General features: G+C 49.3%; 1 protein-coding gene across 2 annotated transcripts; it reads right to left on the reverse strand.

Annotated features, from left to right (window-relative positions):
• Positions 1-250: 250 nt before the first annotated feature.
• Positions 251-7,047, reverse strand: PIK3IP1 (phosphoinositide-3-kinase interacting protein 1). Of its 2 annotated transcripts, none has more exons than XM_064675490.1 (6): positions 6,625-7,047; positions 6,375-6,482; positions 6,176-6,292; positions 4,042-4,227; positions 3,846-3,924; positions 251-1,866 (listed from the first exon to the last, which is right to left on the reverse strand). In XM_064675490.1, exons 1-6 carry the CDS (start codon positions 6,722-6,724, stop codon positions 1,665-1,667), a joined length of 792 nt encoding a protein of 263 aa, XP_064531560.1. In that variant the 5' UTR covers positions 6,725-7,047; the 3' UTR covers positions 251-1,664. The 2 variants fall into 2 exon arrangements, with proteins under 2 accessions (XP_064531560.1, XP_064531559.1); XM_064675489.1 differs by having other exon boundaries at positions 6,176-6,295.
• Between the last annotated feature and the right edge of the window lie 4,582 nt (positions 7,048-11,629).

Genomic DNA, 11,629 nt, shown 5'->3' on the forward strand with positions numbered 1-11,629 from the left:
GGCCAGGCTGCTGAGTCACCAGCTGCTTTTCAGGAACAGTGTCCCAGTCCAAAGACCAGCTGCTGGCAGCAAGGAGACAAGCTCCATGCCCCGTGTCTGCTGGTGAGGGAAGGCACTGCTTGTAGGGATTTACTTTTGGGCCTGGCAAACTGAAGTGGCATCTTCCTTTCTCCTCAGCTCAATCTGCAACAAGCCGAAGGGTGCTGCTCTGGCAGGGGAATGCACAGATGAGCCACAGTCCACACAGGTCTACAGAGCATTTTTCTTTTAAGCTTTAATACAAGGTAGCACAGTCTGCACCTTCTCATAATGAGGTATTTAAAACATTTTACAAAGAAATGGTATTCAAAGGCATTTAAAAATAAAACATTTCCCTTTTCTGAATCAAACATTAACACTAAACCCCCTGCTGCCAAGTGCTGCTCCCTGTTAGGCCCACAGCTATAAAGCAGATGGCTAGAAAACTTACTTGAATGGCTTGAATCCCCTGAGGTGGGGACGGGTGTTTCCCTGAACTGGCCTTGCCTTGGTGCCACTTGGGAGACACTGCAGCAACCATCCCTTCCAAACCCCCTGAAATGCTAATAAAAGTTGTTACAAAACCTCTCTAATAGGGCCACGCTCTGTAAGTAGTCTTGCTGCACAAGCTGAGTGTGTGTGGCAGAGGCTGGGCCAGGAGCCACGCCATGACTTCAGGATCTTACAAAACAACTGCCCTGTCCTGCCCTTGGAGCCAGAGCTGCTGCATTGTGATCTAGGTGACCACAGCTTGGCCACTCTGTCCAGCACTGGCTCTGTAGGAAGCCAAGGGAATTCCAGAGAGGATGTTATCTATCCTCAGTGTTTAACCTGTTTTAAGTAACTGAAGGGCAGTTCGTTTCCTTCACAACTATCTACTGCTGGCCCTTGGTCTCCTGATCTGTATAAGTGAGCAGGAGGCACATACAGACCACCTGGACACCTACAACTGTGGCTGTGCATGTAGCACCACAGGGGAATGGAGATGTGGCCTCAGCCCTGGAAGACCTGGATTTGTCAAGAGCTAGAGGAGAGCTTTTCCAAACTGACACTGGGGCTAAACACACTGCTCCTGGCCAAAGACATCCCTCAAATAAACTCCTCCTTGGAAAAAAAAACCCTGATCCAGTAGCAGGATTCTGGACAGTGTTTCCAGCTCTCAGCTACTAAAGCAAAAAGGCAGGAACTATAATCAGAGTGTAATTATGTAGCTAAGTCTGACGTGAAGCTCCCCTCAGTCCCTGCAGTACTGCTCCCTCCTGGGGTTCCAGGCTGAAACTTAAGAAACAGTGCACACCATTAAATAGGAAAGGAACAGAAAAAGAGGAAGCCAAGACCACACTCTGGGCTATGGGATCTGTGGCCAGTTTTGAGCCTGGCTCATCATCCCCCCCAGCTCCTTGGCACACCATGGAGATAGGTGGGAGGAAGCAGCAGGGTCCACCACACCAGTCCCCAGGCAGTCCTGCACTGAATGGTGCCCCTCCAACAGATGGTGATGAATAGCCCATTGCTCTGCTCCTCTGCGTCACCCTCAGCCGGCGTTCATCGAAAAGAAAACAAAACAGAAATGAACACACGCACCCCCTGCACTCACAGTGGGAAGCTGGAGGCTTTGCTCAGCCTGCACGTCCTGCCCGAGCCACTCAGGCACCAGGAGTCCCCGCCTGCCCCATGAGGGGGCCGCTGCCCGTGTCCTCCCCGGGGGTCTGGGTGGTGTGCACCACGATGGTGTTCTCCTCCACCAGCTCGCACGCGGCGTTGGTGAAGGCGGACAGGGGCAGCGTGATGCGCTGCATCTCCCGCTCGTAAACCTTCTGCTCGTGCTTCTCCTTCAGGTCTTTCCCCCTACATTAAAATAAAAAAAAAAAACATGCATGGGGTGAGTGCCACTGCCTGGAAGCAGAGTCTCAGTAAAGGTGATAAAGAGCAGAGTCCCCTCTTCTCTACTGTAAGATAAACAGCTCTTTCAGCTACTAAAAAAGTGCCAGATATATTCCCTACTGTAAGCAGAGGACCCCAGCTGAGCATCTTTAACAATCAAGCAGCCAAGTGAAGTCTGACCCTCCCTCCAACTGGCTTATTCACTGACATTGCTGCTGCTAAATGATGACTGTAAAGCCAGGCCTCCCCTCCAAACCACGGAGCTGCCATATGTTTCCTTATCCCTTACAGTCCCCCAGCACTGCCTGGTGCAGGCCCAGGGGAGCAGTGAGACAGTGCAGAGCTCACTGCTGTGGAGAAGGGCTTCTGTAACCTGCTTCATCTGGAACAAATATTGGAGGTGGTGACAGCTTCTGCTTTTTGTTGCAGCAAATTAAGCTGTCCCTGAAAGTATTAAAGCTGACTTCAGAGCTGGCCCTGCCTTCTGCTGCTGCAGCTAAAGCCTAACTCCACAACCAGCTCTCAAACCTACCTCAGCCTCTTGCCTGTTGCTAAGGGAAGGAACACCTCTGTAATTTGTGCTGAGGAAGAGCAGCCTTACTTTAAAAATGGATTTGGCATTAATAGCATGTTGTCTCCAGAAAAGCTATGTATACCCAAAGCTACTAAGCCCATTAAAGGTTTCTCACCACACCTCCCCAAACCTGCCAGCTTGCACATGCAATTTTGAGATCAAGGCAAGGAGGGGGACAGTAAACCTGCACTGCAGCCCTGCTGTGAGCAATCTGTGGCTGGAGAAGCAAAGCTGCATTTGGACAAAGTCCAACACTGGTCTCCTGCTTCTTCCCGCCAAGGAGAGCGGCGAGGTGGGACAGGCACAGAGCTCCTCCCGGGGCTCGTGATCCCAGCCAGGCAGAGCTGCTGGGGTTTCCTGTCAGCATTTTGGCTGCTTTTCAAAGCTGCCTACGAGCGTGCAGCAGCAGCTGCCGTCCCTGCCAGCACACAAGACAGCATTCTCTGACGTGACACCTCAAATCAGATTCCTCGACAAGCAGCGCTCTGTGTTTTGCCCCTTATGTAACACTCCTCCCTCTGTTTTTTTTCTGTCGGCATTTATTATAAACACTTACATAAGGACATGTCCCAGCTTGGGAAAGGGCTCCTTCTGCTTGGTTGTGTCAGACTGCTGTCAAACAGCCAAAACACAGAACCAACCCTCCCAGAGGAGGGAGCCTGGGCCCTCGCTTGCTGCAGTGACAATCACTGCTATTTGTTAATCCTGCCCTCTCTCTTACAACTAAGCTGCTGCTGCCACTTCCCTCAAAGGCTGCTGAGCTACAGAAACATTTTCATCCAACACAGTGGATGAAAAAATAGTAACTGAAGTATGAATGAAAACTGACCTTAAAGTACACAAGGAGCTTTGGTAAAATGAACTTTGACCAAAAAGAAGTGCTAGTTGGTATTCAACTTCATAGGATACAATGCATGAGTGGCAAAAAAAATTGCCAACTGTTTTTCTTCTAAAGCTAGACTAGAGAAAACAGGGAAACAGGTGGCCTGCTAGAAGGATTGTTCTTTTTCTGATCACAGAGGGCACCTGGGATCTGCTCTCTCGAGCTCTTGCATAAATTCCAGCTCCCCACAACACATCTGAGGAAGCCACATCAAGGCACATATGCACACACAAAAAAGCAAAGAATATAGAGGGCAATTTGAAACTTTAAATGGGACAGAACACCACACTGATGGGTGAAATGGAGAATGGGATTAACTCTTCAATAGTTCTTTCCTCAGTGGCACATACAAAACTCTTGCTCAATGTTCCACAACCAAACATATGCTTCTGGCTCTTTTCCTTGGGATCTGATTAGGTCTGCAGGTGCTCAGACACTCCTGCTCTGTACACACCAGCTTCTGGACAAATAAGAACAGCCACTCACCTTTTATAGATGTATCCCAGGACAATGCCAGCTCCGATGGCAATGATTATCACCATCATGATCAGCCCCAGCACATACCCTGCAAAAAGAAAAAGAAAAGAGACAAAATTAGAGGCAGTACCTTTTAGAGCTTCAAAACAAATCCATCCTGCCAGAATTACAAGAATGGATCCAGCACATGATCCTGTGCTCATACCTAGTGTCCCTAAGTCCTTCTTTTCTTTGGAGTTCATCTGCACTCTCTGACTGATCCCAATGACGGGCTGCACTGCGGCTGCCTCGCTCCGGGAGGGCAACGTATCAGCTGGTTCAAACACCTGCTCATCCTCCTGAGAAGCACCAACCTCTGCTGTAGGGACTGGGGCTGTGGCAGCTGTAGCATCTGTTGAGAGGAAAAAAATATATATACAACATACCAAGCATTGATGAGTACTTCAAAACAACATGTGTTTGTTCCCTCTTAAGTTATTGCCAGAAATTCTCCCAAAGTAGACAAGAAATGTACTCTCCTCCCCCCACTTTCCTTTGACATGAAACCATTTAACTAAGAGTCCAAGGCACCACCGCAGATGAGAGAGAAGTCAGACAGCAGAACGAAACCCAGGTTCAGGGCACGAGTCCAGAGGATGCACAATGACTTCATTTAATGTATAGATCGATACACAGGCTGCAGCTTCAATCATGCTGAACAGACGTGAACAAGATTATGAGAATCTCCATCCCAGATCTCCCAGGAGCCTATTTATCTCTCTTCTGCCTCAGTCTTCCTGACACAGGAAAGTCTGAGAGAAGGAGACTCCAGCTGGTGTGAAAACAACGTGGGGATATTCTTCTCCCCCAGCCCCTCTTTGCAGTGGAGTAGCAAACTCCTTTAGTATGTTGGAGAGGCTAAGTCAGAGCAGCCCTCCAGGCAGCACAGCCACTGATGAGTGTAAGGATAGCAAGTTCCTGCTCAGCCAGAGCCCAAAGGCACCCAAGGATGGACACTCAGAGCACAGGACCCTTCCCAGCCCTGTTTTTTATCACTGCTGGTCTTTATCAACAGCACTGAAAGATTTTCAAGGTAGCACCTTCTTTCATGATACAGTTCAAATGGAAGCTGTAGCACACCAGAAGCTGTGATAGTGTAGAGTAGGTATCTATTACCTGCTCTACAGGAAAAACCCTACTTTTTGGAAATGCTGTGCACAGTATACATCCACACCTGAAAACTCTCTCCACCTGGATCTTGCCCCACAGCTGGCAATAACTCCCTGTGGATTTTCTCTCTGCAGCCATTTTGAGGCCTCAGTGGAATGTGAAATGGAAGTACAGAAGGGGGATTAGAGGCAGGAAATCAGAGTCTCCTGCACTGCACAGTAACTTCAGGTACGGTCAGCCAGGGAAGCTGGACTAAAGGGAGCTGTTGGGACACAGAAAGGTGCCCATTCTGAGACACAAAAATAGTCAAACCCATTAGACACACAAATTGCCAAAAGGGCAGGTAACCCTCCTGATCCCAAAGCTGCAGGACTGTTTTGAGTAAGGCTCTTTGCAGCAGAACATTTGTTTTGCTCCATCTTTAGGGAAAAGCACACAAATAAAGAGCAAAGTGAAGAAAAGGGGAGGGTGTTCATGTGTGGGAAAAGTATCTACACACGAGGACAGCAATCTCAAGGGACAGTGAGTGCGTAAATCTTGCAGGGCTCAGAAATCAGTAAACAGTTCAAAAAGCCCCAAGTGGCTGCTCTGGCGTCAGTCAACACTGACATCTCCACTCCCTGAATCAGGCTTCAGCTACGTTTCTTTTGGTAAACTGTTCCTACTGTGACTATCCAGGAAGAATCCAGTGTCTGGGGTTTTCCATTTCTTCGTGTCCTCCCTTAAAATTCTTATTTTTTTCCAAGTTCTTTCCCCCACCTTTATTCAAATTCCCACCAGGAATAGTTTAGCAGCAGGAAGCTTCTTTAGTCAGCTGTAACATGCCCCAGAGTAAGACTCTCCCAACACCTCTGCAGTTCTTAGATGCCCAGACCTCGGCCCTTTTGCAACACAGCTAAAGAGCCCTATGGTGACTAGTGAAATATGGAGGAGTGGGGGCTTTCCACAGGCCTTTTCTGGCACTAATGGAAAAGCTGTAGGGGCGGAGCAAGGCACAGCTGGGAGGCAGATGTGCACACACGGGGGAAGGCTGGAGGGGAGCCCCGGGTACGCCGCGTTCCCGAGGGAGGTGCTGGCGTAGCCCGGGGTTGTTTGTGCGCAGGGGGGACCCCACCCTGGCGACGAACCCAGCCCCCCGCGGCAGGGGCTGCCCGGGCAGGGCAGGGGGGGCCGGCGGGGGCCGCTCTTACCTGAGCACGGGGCGATGTCGCAGGATCGCCGCTCGGGTTCTCCGGCGGCGTTTCGGACGAAGCACCAGGGCGCGGCGGCGCCGTCCGGGTTCCTGCAGCTGTTGTGGTCCTCGCTGACTGCTGGGGGGCAGCGGGGCCGTCAGCGCGGCCGCCTCGCCCCCGGGACCCCCCTGTCCGCCTCCCCCGGGCCCGGACCCACCTGCCGGCAGCGCGGGGCTCCGCACGTTCAGCCACTTGAGGCACGGGGCGCCGCCGGAGGCCACTCGGCGGGTGCCGCGGTAGGACGCGCCGTTGCCGCGGAGGCACTCTGCGGAGAGACCAGCCGAGCCGAGCCGTGCGAGGGGCCGGCCACCGCCGCCCCCAGCCCGGCACCCGCCTCCCCCACGGGGGTCTTCCCCCTTCCCCAGCCCGGCCTTTGTCCCCCACAAAGGGCCGCCGCTCACACTCACCCTCGGCGCCGCGGGCGGCCGGTGGCAGCGGCAGCAGCAGCAGCAGCGAGCCCAGCAGCAGCACAGCGCCCAGCGCCCGCCGCGGGGCCCCGGGCAGCATCCTCGGAGCCGCCGCCAGCCCGGCCGCGCAGCTCGGCGAGCCCTGCCCCGGCGCTCCCCAGTAAACAACCGCCGGGCTGCGCTTCCCCCCCCGCCCCGCAGCCGCCGCCGGGTCCTAACGCTGCCGCCGCCGCCGCCCGCCCCCGGGAGGGGAAGGGGCGGCCGCCGCGGGGCAGGGCTCGGGCCGGCCGGCAACCTGCCGCCGCTCCCCCGCGGCCGCACAGGGTCCTCGCCCGGCACCGAGCGCTGCGGTGGGTGCTCGGCACCGCGCGGCTGTTGGGCTCGGCAGGGACGCGGGGAAGCGCTGCCGAGGCGCAGCTCCGCGTCTCTCGGTTCGTCTCTGACAGTCGCAGGAAAGTCTTGGGCCAGAAGAGACTTCCCACACGGAACTACGCTTGAACCGCTGCCTGTGGCAGGGAAAGTGTTTGTCTTAAGGCACTTAAAACTGGTCTCTACCCTACACACTGCACCTCCACCTTAAAGGTTTACATTCTCACCTCTGCTAATCCATTGCTTTCCTTTGACTCCACATCCCCTAAGAGCTGTGCTTGCTTATAGAAAAAGCAAGATAAACAGCATTAAAATGCCTTAGAGCAGTTCTACTGCAGGCAGCCAGCCACTGTGATAAAGCCTCTCTGCAGACATTTCAAATGGGTTACAATAGATACTTCTGTTCCTGAACACACCAGTGACTGTACACAAGCATCTGGAGTCCTCAGCAATGCTTCTATTTTACACCAGTGAAAAACAAGCCACTGAATACTTGGTCCTGTTTGACAATGAGCTTGCAAAGGCAGCCTGGGCCAACTGATGGGTTTGTAGCCAAGGCACAGGCCTGCAGCACAAGGTGCTATTTCTGGCTTTCCCACAGAGTTTCTCCTGACCTTGGCCAATCTGCCTGCTTGCCTCACTTCTTTGCGCTTTCCCTTCCTTTCTGTTACATGAGGTACAATCAAACCTCCCTTCTCAGAAGAGGACAGGGAAGTTCCTTTCTTTTAAAATGCTTTGAAATCATATGGAAAACACTGAACACATAAAAAGTATTTCTATGCCAGGAAGGTGCATGTTGTATTCAGTGTTTTATGAATCACTCTTTGGAGCAGTGGCCCTTCCCTTCCACTCCCAGATGTTTCCATCCTGGCAGGGCTCTCTCAGGCTGCTACAGGTACTTGTGTGACGAGCTGGCTCAAGGTGCTGATCCAACCCAACTTTTCCCCCCTTTTTCACCAGGTCATGAACACTTTAACTTCTTTACAACCAGGTTACCTGCTGCATCCAGTCCCCAAGGGAGCCACAAAAACACATACATACCAGCATGACAGATGGATAAATGAGGAAAACTACTACTGAGTATGAGACCATAGGCCTCAGCACACACTCGTGTGTGATTCATGCTTTAACAATATGACTTACCACTACAGAAAATTTAGTTTAATAATGTCAGATTAAAAAACCTCAGCCAGGTTGTAGAAAACCACTAAACAAAAACCCAACTGTGTGTGTCAGTCCTGACTGCCATCCCCAGCTAAGATTCCTCCTTTGTGGCATTATGCTCATTGTCTGCACAGACACCCCGTTCCTGCATTCCTGGTGCTCTCCAGTTACTCTCTGTGAAGGCAAGGCTAACTGGAGTCAGCAAGAATTGTTAATAGGGGCTATTGAATCAAGCCTTCTGTTTGTAATAGCTCTTCATCACAGATTTTACGGGACAGATTCCATTCAGCAGAAACTGCAGGGCCACACATGCATCCAGAGGCACTGCCTGTCCAAAACAGTTTGCAGAGGGCTGCCAACCTGCACAATTAATTTCTTTTTGCTCACTTCATGAGACTAATGCTTCCATTCCATCTAGCACAGAAAGCACCTCCTCCTGTACATACTGATCCAGGAACTGCACTAATCTCTGTGGAAACAAATCTCAGACCTTCCCTGCTCTCCTGCTATGTAACAAGATAAATTTGCACTTCTCATTACACCCAGCCAAGTTCCAGAAAACAATTTGAGTTTCTAGTCCACAGAAGGACAATGGGGAATCTGGGAGAAATGCAAAAACCTTCACATTAATGGTAAAGATCAAAGTCTTTTCCACGACTGACTTCTAAGCATAATTTTTTCTTTCATCTCTAGCTTTCTCCAGGATGAGGGAAGATTTATGCCTGGCAGTTTCATAGAGTTAAGTTTAATAGGATGCCAGGTGGCAGCTGTCAAAGGCAGACTCAATTGCTCTTTCTGCTGCTTGGGAATGGGTTTGCTCTTCTTGCTACACTTTTAGAGATTAAATGTGACATTATTTCCCAGGACTTGATTTTAAACTACCCAAACTACAAGTAATCTAATAGCTGTGCAGCTCCATTCTCACACAGTTTACATGTAGAATTCTGTAGGTGTATACACATACATGTATCACAGCACATGCCCACATCCACAAACATCCATCCTCCCTAAACTCAGTGTGAACCAGTTTCAGCTGTGAGCTGGTACCTTTTTGCTGTTTACTTTATACAGGTTCCAGAATGAACAATGTCTGCTTTCTCTCTCTCCTGTCTGTCAGCTGCTCTTTCTTGTTTGTTTGTTCTACTTTTTCACCTGTGGAAAAATTCAAAGTGTATTGAGACTTTTCTTAAAGAAAAAAAAAGAAAAATAAAATGAATCTCACATATAGCCCAACATGCTGTGCCAAGGGAGGCAGCCACAGAGGTACAGCTCTGGAATGACTCTGCAAGAACCCATCAAACCCACCTCCTTCTCTGGCCATAGCCAAGTGCCTTCAGATCTTCCTGGGCAAAAGTTCATCTAACCTCCTATGCAAGAACTAACATGCTTTATTACTTAATCTTACCAAATAAGACACTGGGGAGAATAAGCAAAATGAGTTTTCTAATCTGAGTAATCTTTCCTAGTCAAATTAACAAGGAATGCTTAAAATGGAAAAAGTTGACCACTGCCCTCCTTGTAACAGAACATATGTCATGTTCCCATAAATTCCCCTTTCTAATTCCTAGGCAACCAAAATAATTGTTCCAATTTTTCCTCAAAACTTGTTTTTCTAAACCATTTTCCGCTTCCTTCATAAATGGCAATGCTCAAGAATAAAGTACATCCTGAGACCTCGCCTACCATGAAGAGATTTTTAGAGCAATTTGTGCCTAAAGCATCGATTGTCACCAAACACTATTCCAACTCCAACAAAATCAGGGGTTTTATTCCTTTGTTGCCTCTGTCTTGGTCATGAAAATGACAGTGGGTCTCACCTGTAAAAAGCCTTCTGTAAGCAATGATGTAAGAGTTGTAAACAAATAAGTTTCATTTCTAACCTGGAAACAATTTGAATGTAAGAAAAAAGCATCAGGGCTGCAACAAAAGGATCAGATGTTGAGTTTATGAAACTGAGCCGACTATAACCAAAAATCAAGACAGAGACAGTGACTACAAAGGAGTCGGCGTGGAGGGGCAGGAATATCCAATGGCACTGTTGCATGGCCCTGCTGACACACTCAAGGAGAGGCTTTCCCTCCCCCTTCAGTCTGACAGCATGAGCTATTGCTCAGTAAATGCCAGCCCCAGCCTCCAAGGACTAACAAGGAAGTCTGCAGAAGCAAAACAACCATATGCGATATTTGAACTGGTTCAGACTGGTTCAGGGTTTGCTCCACTAACTCCGAGTGCTTTCTCAGATGTGCTTTCTGTGTGGGCTGTCCTAAAAGGACAGAGGCCTCGGGAGGGCAATGTGGGGCCTATTGTTTACTGGGGAGAAGCACCGAAGCTCCCCTTTGCCATCATTAAGAGATTAGCACTAAACACTCGCTGACTTCAGAAATTCACACACACTCCTCTCCAACAGCAACATTTCTTTGTCCTTTTTGTCACAAACTGCCCAGTGCCTTTCCACAGCTCTTCTCAGTGGGTTTGAAGGGCCCAAGTGCCCACAGACATTGTGTTCACACTGGCCCACTGTGGCAGCTGTGAAGGACTCCCCGTGGATCACGGCCCCCAGCTCTTTTCCCAGCTGCAGTGTCCTGATCCCGGTGCCTGGATCAGACACGGCTCTACCTGCCATCCAACAGGGGTGTGTCCTAGCAGGATACCATGAAACCATAGCAATGATTTTAGGAATTAGGTACAGCTGTCTAACCGTGGTGTTTCAGTCCCCAGTTGCCCTGGTTTTTGCTGGGTTTTGTTTGTTTGATTGTTTGGTTTTTCTCCCAGATGCAGGCTCTTATTGACAAAAAACAGAGACCGCATTTTTAAGGGTGGAGGAAGGGAAGCTATTTTGAAAGATACTGTGATCTACTCAGAGAACACATAGGTCTGAGCCAAGAACAGGAGCCTTGGTCTAAATTCTTTAACTGATCTTTGCTTGACCTTAGGCAAGCTTCTGCTTTGGTTTCCCATGTTAATACTACTTATGTCACAGAGGCAGAAATGATTAAATGTCTGCAAAGTGCTTGAAAGCCTCAGACATGCAATACCTACCTTATGCAATGGTATTCTAGGGGAAGGAATCCAGAAGATGGATATGCATGCAAGGACTTGAGATGTTCTCAAGTTCTACATGTGTAGTGCTGACTTAGATGAAAAGTACAAACAAGCTTTAATGCAGGAAGAAAAATGTGTTGTTTAGTTGTTTTTTAAGGTATAAAAGTAACTTTGTAGCTTTCTTGTTTCTCAATCCACTGCTGTGCCCAGCAGTACCTGGCAAAGCTAAGCAGTCTGATAAACCAACATTCACTCTTGTTAGAAAATGCCTTTCTAAAAATAATGGTTTATCTTGCACATGAGAAACATAAAAACACAGCACCAAAACATCTGGAGATTTGAGTCAAAAGGAATAAAGATTTCTGTTCTGATATCTATTCAAATTAACCTCCAGTGAATTGGATTATTAAATATATTTATACCAACGCTT

This window comes from Pseudopipra pipra, chromosome 18 (assembly GCF_036250125.1).
Source record: "Pseudopipra pipra isolate bDixPip1 chromosome 18, bDixPip1.hap1, whole genome shotgun sequence".
Lineage (NCBI taxonomy): Eukaryota > Metazoa > Chordata > Aves > Passeriformes > Pipridae > Pseudopipra > Pseudopipra pipra.